Below are 9,416 nucleotides of genomic sequence, written 5' to 3' on the forward strand. Positions count from 1 at the left end.
GCAAGCCCTGCAACACCCCTGTTGATACTACCTCCAAGCTATCCTCCACAGATGGTTCCCCAGTTGCAGATCCCAAAGACTACCGCAGCCTTGCGGGTGCATTGCAGTATCTGACCTTCACTCGCCCTAACATACAGTATGTTGTTCAGTAGATCTGTCTACACATGCATGACCCTCGCGAGACTCATCTCACCGCTCTCAAGAGGATCTTACGCTATGTTCGCGACACTACAGATCTTGGACTACACATCCGCCAGTCTTCTTCTCATGACTTGGTGGCCTATTCTGATGTGGACTGGGCTGGCTGTCCAGACACACGCAAGTCCACCTCGGGCTACGCTGTGTTCTTGGGAGACAACCTAGTCTCCTAGTCCTCCAAGCGTCAGAACACTGTCTCTCGTTCCAGTGCTGAGGCTGAGTACCGAGCTGTTGCAAATGCCGTCGCTGAGACCTGTTGGCTGCGCCAACTCTTGACCGAGCTGCATGCCCCGCCAGTCCGAGATACTCTTGTGTATTGCGACAATGTCAGTGCAGTGTATCTCTCAACTAATCCAGTGCAGCATCAACGCACGAAACATGTTGAGATTGATTTACATTTTGTGCGCGAGAAGGTCGCCATTGGATCTGTGCGAGTTCTACATGTGCCAACCACATCCCAATACGCCGACATCTTCACCAAGGGGTTGCCAACTCCTGTGTTCACGGAGTTCCGGTCCAGCCTGAACGTTCGCTCTAACAACGTTCCGGCTGCGGGGAGGTGTTAGCGATATTATCGCTTGCGGTGTTTATGTCTTTCTGTTTCATCCGATCTCTCGTCCTAATCCTCCCGATTCTATTGCTATAAGTCGGTTGAGTGGTTAAGGTATGGATGAGGTCTATATGTATACATGTTCCGTGATTAATGAAATCATCGCGTTGAGCTAATCTCGCTTTCAAAAGCGGTCTACCAGATTACGCCTTCGCTTTTGAAATACGTATTTGCGGACGAGATGAGCGTTTGCAATTTCCATGGCGCCGCCGCCGTCGCCGCCGCACGCCGCGGCGCTTCCGGCGTGGGCGGCGGAGAACGCGCTCTTCCGCCGCCACCGCCGCCTCCGCCCGCTCCTCCTCCCCGCCGCTTCCCTCCGCGCCTTCGCTCCTCTTCTCTCCCACTGCATCGTCTCCGGCCTCGCGCGCAACCCCTTCGTCGCCTCGCGCCTCCTCGTCGCCTCCTCGCGCCTCTCCCTCCGGTTCTCCCTCCTGCTCCTCTCCCACCTCCCCGCCTCCTCCCTCTCGCCCTTCTCCTTCAACTCCCTCATCCGCGCCTCGCCTCCCCGTCTCGCCCTCCAGCTGTTCGACCAAATGCGCCACCGAGGCGTTACCACGGATCGTTACACGCTCCCGTTCTTGATCCATGCCTGTTCTTCCGGTGATCGTCCTCTCTGCGAATCCCTGCACGGGCAAAGCCTCCGCCTTGGTTACAGTTCCGTGCTCTTCACGCAGACGGCGCTGATGAACGCCTACTTTGCTTGCCGGTTTGAGGTTGCCGCTCGCAGGGTGTTTGATGAAATGCAGGCGAAGGATGTGGTTGCATGGACGGGCATGGTGTCGGGATACGTGGACTCTGGGATGTTCCTTCGAGGTGTCGAGGTATTTCAGGAGATGAGAAGCTGCGAGGAGGCTGTTAGGCCTAATGTGGCAACGGTTGTGTCGGTTGCTTCTGCGTGTGCTGGACTGGGCTCCCTGGAGTATGCCAAAGGGTTGCATGCATATGTGGAGAAGGTGGGGTTGGAAGGAGAGTTGATTGTGAAGAATTCGTTGATCGATATGTATGGAAAGTGTGGCAGCATTGAGTTAGCTCGTGGCTTGTTTGGTTTGATGCCTCAGAAGGACCTGCATTCATGGACGGCCATGATTTCAGGGTTGGCTTCTCATGGCCATGGCAAAGAGGCAGTTGCTTTATTCTTTAGCATGAAAGAGGCGGGAGTATTGCCAGATTCGACTACCTTTGTTGTGGTTCTTTCTGCCTGTAGCCATGCTGGATTGGTGGATGAGGGAATATCTATCTTCAATTCCATGGAGAATGAGTACAAGGTCACCCCTGATATCAAGCATTACGGTTGCATGGTAGATCTTTTCAGCAGGGCAGGGCTTATTGCACGTGGTTATCAGTTTATTGAAAGCATGCCTTTTGAGCCAAACTTGGCAATTCTCGGGGCATTATTGAGTGCTTGCAGTATCAACAATGAATTGGATATTGGGGAACTAGTGATCAAGAGGATTGAGTCTGTTCGCTCAGATAAAGGAGGTGCTGGTGTGCTTCTGTCCAACATTTATGCTAACCAAAACCTGTGGCATGAAGTTGATTCTCTTAGAAGGAAGATAAGAGATGACACTATTTGCAGAAAGCCACCTGGCCAGAGTGTGATTACATCAGATGTTTCTTTCATGGCTTCTTGAGCAGGGTTTCAACACATCCACTCTCAATGTAGCTTCTCTCATTATTGGGCAGGTAAGGTAACTAGTGATTTTTCTAAAAGTATATATAACCTGGAGCATATTGGATAATTTGTCATCTTCGATTTGTTTCAAGATTCTTATGGTTTGACTGTTAAGAGAGAAATGAATGTTAAGTTGCTTAATTAAATACTAGCCCTGTTCTACAAACTTGAATTTGAGTGTAGTGATTGGTTAATTAGTACCTTGATCCATGTAAGGCACCCTTGTATTGATAAGTAATTAATGTTAACTTTGGAACGGACAGGTTTAATTGCCATAATCTTCTGTACTTCGATAGAGATAACAAGACAAAATTCTTCTAACAACTTAGGGAGGAGTTGTCAAGCTTGATATAGGTGTACCTACCTTCCTTGATCATCATCAACAAGCTCTGGTGGTACTTGGTGAACCCTAAGATCGTAGCTGCACCGTTTTACATGTTCGATTATTTCATGTGTTTAGTATTGTATTATGCTCCTGAGCTTTTACTTAGCTAGTCTCCCAAGTACTTCAATATTTTTGGTATTGGTTTGAAAACGCATTTGGTTACCTAGTATCTCCAATCGCTTATCAATTCCCAGTCTATTTTGCTTCAAATGCAGATCCGATAACAAAACCTACCTCACTGATCCGCCATTGCCGTCGCTCTTGATTGGCAAACGACACATTTCTGAAGCAGCATGGAAGCACATCAACTTCCCCTTCTGTGTTGGAAGAACAAGAAATATGCCAGCTTATTCAGTCTCCGTCCAAAAGCTAGTGCATACTAGAGCGCCTCTACTCCCAGGTGATAATGCTTTCTTGCAGAAATACTACCATGCATAAATTGTTGACAAATTGCAATGCTGGTGTTTATGCATTCAGCAAAGCGTGTGGGGGCCGGATGATGTCAGTGAAAGCTTATTTGCTCCTGCAAGACCCACCCACATGCCACTCACGAAAGAAATCAAGGGAGGAATGTCAGCGGCAGAGAGGCGCAGAATCTTACTTTTCACCGGCAAGTAGTTTTGTTGGTTATTTTGGTCGTCAACACTAATGGCTGGTTTTTGCTTACTAGTATATGATTTGGACTCTTGTTGGTTGATGCCGGATGGATGGTGATTGGGGTAAAGGAGCAGCTACCCTGGCCCTGCAACTTCCACCATAACAAACATGAGTAGAGGCAGAGCTTCCATGGGTTCTTGGGAGAAGCTTCTCTTGTGCATGCACTGAACCAACAAGCATATCATATCGGCTTATATATTATTCTCCTGTAACTTTCCAGAATCTTATCTAACCTGGATATCACAACACTGGGCATATATCTCTTTCTCCATGTTGTGGCAAAGGAATCTGGGGCAAGGAAAAGAAGGGAGCAAGTTGGGGCCTGTTTAGTTCCCAAACAAAATTTTTCACGTCGTCACATCGAATGTTTGGATTTTTTACGTTGTCACATTGAATGTTTGTACATATGCATGAAGTATTAAATGCAGAAAAGAAAAACCAATTACACAGTTCATAAGGAAATTGCGAGACGAATCTTTTAAGTCTAATTGCGTCATGATTTGACAATGTGGTGTTACAGTAAACATTTGCTAATGACAAATTAATTAGGCTTAATAAATTCATCTCGCAGTTTTCTGGCGGAATCTGTAATTTGTTTTGTTATTAGATTACGTTTAATACTTTAAATGTGTCCGTATGTCTGATGTGATATGTAGGGGTAAATTTTTTTTTTTACCACTAAACAAGCCCGTGGAAAAGCTAGCAAAGGCGCACGCAACGCAAGGCCTCTCTGCTCGGCTTTGCTTCCTCGCGTGGGAGGCTCGGATTCGCCTGCCACTTGACCGGCCGGCACCCCACCGAGGTGTGTGTGTACAGGTTGGCTGGGTTCCCTCCCGTGTGCGTGTGGTGGTGCGGCTCTTCGCGTTGACATAGAGCCTTTATTCTTTTCCCCGCAACCTTTCCTCTTGAAAAAGAAAAGCGCAGGAGATCTTCTAAAAAAAAGTTTTGCCTTATTTAGTGACAGACACGTATCTAGATTTTTTAAAAGAAAATAATGAATTATCATTCGATCTTTGCTACTCAGGGGGAAATCCACGAGAAATAGTTTGCGACACTAAGTGTAGATTGCAATACTGATCTGGAGGAAAGAGCTAAAGAGAACCTAAGCAGGCGCGGGCGGGCGACGATTTTATCACCAGGTTGCAGCACACGTCTCAAGACAAAAGCGTCGGGCATGAGAGAGATGCTGCAGCATGGGGTCAATGCTGCATTTTTTTTTAATAATGATGTGAAGTGTGTAGGGCCCAACAATACAATGTATGTACGAGCTACAAAGTGAGTTATAGATGAACTGGTATAAATATAATTGGAGCCAACTGACTACTTTATTATTGACCCTGCTCTAAATAGTGATGATCTAACCCCCTTCCCCCCAAACAAAATTCTTCCTCTCTCTCCTTGCACTCATATTAGATCTGCTATTGTTTGCTACACACATGTAAATTTATTAGTGAAACATTACTCGAGTGACATATATATAGTAGGGCATGTTTTGTGAGGTCTGAATGAGTGTTTCTATGTTTGTTTTTTCAACTTTTAAATCTCGAATCGTTTATTTAAGAGGGCAAATGGGTAGTCTTTGTTGCAATGTACACATGCTCAATCAAATAATGCACAATTTGCATGGCATGACATAAAACATAAAACACAGAGAGAGATATGAAGTGGTCATGCATTTTTAGGGATAAGAGAGTGTGGTTCACATGTCAGTGACAGAGATGAAGTGTGTTGAATTGGTCTGTCAATTTTTAAATTGTGAATCTGACTTGAATCTTGAAGAAATATTTCTCCGTGGGGATCAACCAATTTTTACCGATCTCGAAACCAAACAAATCTGAAAAAGTACTCTCTTCGTTCTAGAAATAAACTCAACCTAAGAGAGATTCATATTTCGTTGTTAGATTTTTTTTTTGTCAGGACGGACGGAAGGGAGTATGTTTGATGTGACCTTCTATTCCATCCCAGAAAAAAACAAATTTGAGCTATGAACCTGGACACACATATGTTAACCTATTGATCCAAACACATGTTTATCGTGGAGTGCCACAGCCTCCCTCGCGGCGCACGGACGCGGCCTCCTCGTGTCTCGCCGCGACCAACCTGCCCTCTTTTTGGCCTTCAGATCCGTCTCGGATCGCCTCGCCGCTCTCGTTCGTATCTCTCCTCGCGCGTCTCCTCCTCTTCTTCTCCCCCACGATTTCGTTCGTCTGCCCGGACAGCACCCCGGATCCCTCGCCCCGCGCCGCCTCCTCCTCGTAAGTCTCGCTCTTCCATTCCCCCCCTCTCCTTTCTCCCTTTCGGATGTTCGCGGAACGCCTCCTCCTTCCATTGATTCTCGACAGAGGACAAGAACCTTCCTTCGTGTCGGCTTCTTCTTCTTCTTCTTTGCTCTGCTGTTCGTCGTAGCTTCGCTCGTAGCCGGGGGGTTCGTCGGGAGGGATTCTCTGGTAGGTCATAGGTGGGTGCGAAGGTTTACGCCGCGTGCAGCGTCCGGTTCTTGCCTGCCTTCCTGCGCTTTGGCATCAGATGCGGCAGGAGATGGTCGGTCGGTCACCTGTGAACGCTCTTCGTTTCGCCATTTCTGATAGATATATTGCGGGGTTCCTTTTCCTTGTGTTTGGTTCTCTAGCTTCTTCTCTCTTCCTGATTGAGGAGGAGAAATGGTGATAAGCACCGTTTAGATAAAGATTAGAAACCTGTACTAGTTCCTAAAGTGTCTTCTTTATGGGGATTTGATTTCAATTGATTAGCGGATCATGTATCTATCTACCCATGTAATATAATTATTTTTTTTTGTTCATCATGTTTACTACTTGATGCTTATCTAAAAATAATGTTTTTACTTTCCTGATGCTTTAACCACAGCATCTTCTTCATTGATTGGAATGGATTCTGCCTCTAGTAATTTGCATTTGCTGTCCTTCATACTGTCAATTTAATGTGATGGCAGTGATTATTACAAGCGCTACTTTTGCAATTCATTTCTTCTGACGAGTGATTTTTTTTTTTAAATGGTTTCTAGCTGAGCTGGAATGGAAGGTGTTGTTGTGAGGAGGGTGATCCCTTCGGACAACAGTTGCCTCTTCAATGCTGTTGGGTATGATTTCTCAATCATGGTGCTATCTATATATTATTGATGGTTTTGCAAATGGAGCGGTTGCCGATTATACCTTCTTTGATACAGGTATGTCATGGAGCATAACAGGAACAAGGCTTCTGAGCTCAGACAGGTATCTGCTTTGAAAGACTAATGTACCTGCATATATGTCTTCCCTCTCACTCTTCAAGGTTTTTAGAGGCTCTGATGTTGTAAAAAATGATATACATCCCCCTCGTATTTTTGCAAACTCGAACCAAAGCTATCATCATGCTTGCTAGAAACTTCGTGTTCTATAATATGTTTATAGTATTTGGTATCAAACGTTTGTATATGCTCCAAAGTCATTTTCTGCCAAAACCAGTTGTACTATCATGTGTGGCTGCATTAATTGGAATAGATGGAATGATATTGTTAGCTTGGCAATGATATTGATCTATCATATAGATGAGCTACTGGCCTTAATTCAATTCGTGTGATAAACTTCTTTGAGGAACTCTTACATGGCATGCACTGATAACTATGGAATTCAGTTAGATCCATTGGCATATCTGTTACTCAAGCGTTATTTTGTCAACTGTACTAGTAATGTTTGTAATTTATTTTAAAAAACTGTATGCGGGAGTATTGATGTTCAGCTGCTGTGTTGAATTCTTACCCCTTCCTCAATAAGTAGCTATGTTACTATACTTTGTTTAATACCATCTTTTGGTAGAAGAAAAGAATAAATTTAATAGATAGTGTATTAGCTCAGGTATGATAAAGGCACCAATACGCATGTGATGATGTCGATTTAAGCTAGGCTTACAATTATTGCCTTACTGCTGCAAAATTCAGTATGGTTGACATTGCGTTTTTCTCCCTCTTTTCTTGAAGGTTATAGCAGCAGCAGTTGCTAGTGATCCTGCAAAGTACAGTGAAGTTTTTCTTGGAAAACCAAATGAAGCGTACTGTGCTTGGATTTTGGATTCTGAAAAGTGGGGAGGTGAGCTTTTGCACCACTAATCATGCACAGCAACAAGGCTGAAAAACAACCTCAATGGAAACCGTTCATGCTATGTTGTTTATCCATGGATTTTGACATACAGTCATGCACCACATTTTGTTGCATCAATGCTCTAAAATTTGTGTTAAAACATCCCTTTTTCGCAAGAGGAATAATGCAATGTCATGCTTTTCCACATTTATGCCTTAGACCATGAAAATAGTTGAGCTCATGTTCTCTTGGTAAGCATCTTTGCTATATAAGTTTCAGCCTCCATTAGTAGTCTGGTGGCACTAAAAGTTTCTCCAAATGATATAAGCACTTTGGGTTACCAGTACAAGTGCTTCTCTTTCTAGAGTTGCAACAATTAACACTACTTGTGATGATTTACTAGTTTACCTGCTGATATTTGACTTTTTTTCACCTCTGTTTCTTCAACTGTACAGGTGCCATTGAACTTTCTATCCTATCGGAATATTATGGGCGTGAAATTGCTGCATATGACATCCAGACAACCCGCTGTGATCTGTATGGTCAGGTTGGTGGATCTTATATTCCTTTACTTTTGTTTATCCTAAAGTGTTAAGGCGGTGTCTTAGCTTTGCATCCCTTGATACAGGAGAAGAACTACACTGAGCGAACTATGCTCATCTATGATGGGCTGCATTATGATGCTTTAGCTGTAAGTATTCATGATAAATTTTTGACGATAAACAAAACACAATGAGATGCCAACTAATTTTGGCTGTTTTTTATCAACAAAATTCAGATGTCACCATTTGAAGGTGCACCGGAAGAATTTGATCAGACTATCTTCCCTGTCGACCACAAATGGTCGATTGGCCCAGTAGAGGGCCTTGCTCTTAACTTCGTGAAGGATGAAAAGAGGTATCTATCATTTCAAGCTTAGTTCTTTTTTTCCTATAAAGTATCTACATAATTTGCTGAAATCAGTGATGCCTTGAACAGAACATTTAGTTTAGCATGTAACCACTGTTCAGAAGTGATTCAAAATATGCATCCCAGAAACCAAAAATGAAAAGAAGAGGAAGAAGAAGCTTTAGCTCCTAGTAAATTGCATCATCGAACATGATCATATGTAATCGCAAGTGCATCATGTGAATGGTGTTCATTCATATGTCTTATTCACCATTGGTTGGACATGCCATATGCAGGAAGAGGAGCTACACAGACACTGCAAACTTCACCTTGCGCTGTGGCGTCTGCCAAATTGGTGTGATTGGTCAAAAGGTAAGTGATGCTCTTAAAAACACAAAATGTTTTTGTTTATACCAATCCGTGATGACCATGAACTGATCAAAGCCTTCTCTCTTGGTGCACAATACAGGAAGCCGTTGAACATGCTCAGGCCACTGGACATGTCAACTTCCAAGAATACAAATGACTGTACAAGATAAAACCTGTGTTGTAACTTGTAAAACCCATGTTCATTTGTTCCAATTGATAATTCTTCTCGGGTTGGATATGGTATAGAACTGTATTACAACATTTGTTACAGGGTAATTTAATAATGCCAGTTTGGATAATCCGGTGTGATATCGACGTTGACTTGTCAACTATGCTTGATTGTAGTCATTACCTTGCATATCAGCTTCTGATTTTGTTTTCATTGGTTGGTTCACGCTCACCCCTATACATTGAAAATGGAAGAAAACTTACATATAGATGAATGTGGCTTACGTTTTGCTGCCTGATTTCGAAAGTTTAAACTTTTTAACTCGAACCAAGGGTTTAGAGTCTCAACGATTTTAAAACATCTCGAGCCGGCGTGAAATGTGCATTTCAAATGGT

At 43.7% G+C, this 9,416-nt stretch overlaps 2 protein-coding genes across 6 annotated transcripts; both read left to right on the plus strand.

Moving 5' to 3' along the window:
• Positions 1–967: 967 nt before the first annotated feature.
• Positions 968–4,010, plus strand: LOC4328404 (pentatricopeptide repeat-containing protein At4g21065). Of its 5 annotated transcripts, XM_066308068.1 has the most exons (4): positions 968–2,491; positions 2,744–2,875; positions 3,081–3,265; positions 3,343–3,960. In XM_066308068.1, the coding sequence occupies exon 1, from the start codon at positions 1,009–1,011 to the stop codon at positions 2,437–2,439; it is 1,431 nt and encodes a 476-aa protein (XP_066164165.1). In that variant the 5' UTR covers positions 968–1,008; the 3' UTR covers positions 2,440–2,491; positions 2,744–2,875; positions 3,081–3,265; positions 3,343–3,960. The 5 variants fall into 5 exon arrangements, with proteins under 5 accessions (XP_066164165.1, XP_066164166.1, XP_066164164.1 ...); XM_066308069.1 differs by lacking the exon at positions 2,744–2,875 and having other exon boundaries at positions 3,060–3,265; positions 3,343–4,010; XM_066308067.1 differs by lacking the exon at positions 2,744–2,875 and having other exon boundaries at positions 3,343–4,010.
• A 1,653-nt stretch (positions 4,011–5,663) lies between these two features.
• Positions 5,664–9,151, plus strand: LOC4328405 (OVARIAN TUMOR DOMAIN-containing deubiquitinating enzyme 2). Its single transcript, XM_015768309.3, has 9 exons — positions 5,664–5,777; positions 6,545–6,619; positions 6,707–6,752; positions 7,496–7,604; positions 8,051–8,142; positions 8,224–8,286; positions 8,374–8,492; positions 8,780–8,855; positions 8,953–9,151. The coding sequence occupies exons 2-9, from the start codon at positions 6,555–6,557 to the stop codon at positions 9,007–9,009; spliced, it is 627 nt and encodes a 208-aa protein (XP_015623795.1). The 5' UTR covers positions 5,664–5,777; positions 6,545–6,554; the 3' UTR covers positions 9,010–9,151.
• Positions 9,152–9,416: the final 265 nt, after the last annotated feature.

The sequence above is a fragment of the Oryza sativa genome, chromosome 2 (assembly GCF_034140825.1).
Source record: "Oryza sativa Japonica Group chromosome 2, ASM3414082v1".
Classification (NCBI taxonomy): Eukaryota; Viridiplantae; Streptophyta; class Magnoliopsida; order Poales; family Poaceae; genus Oryza; species Oryza sativa.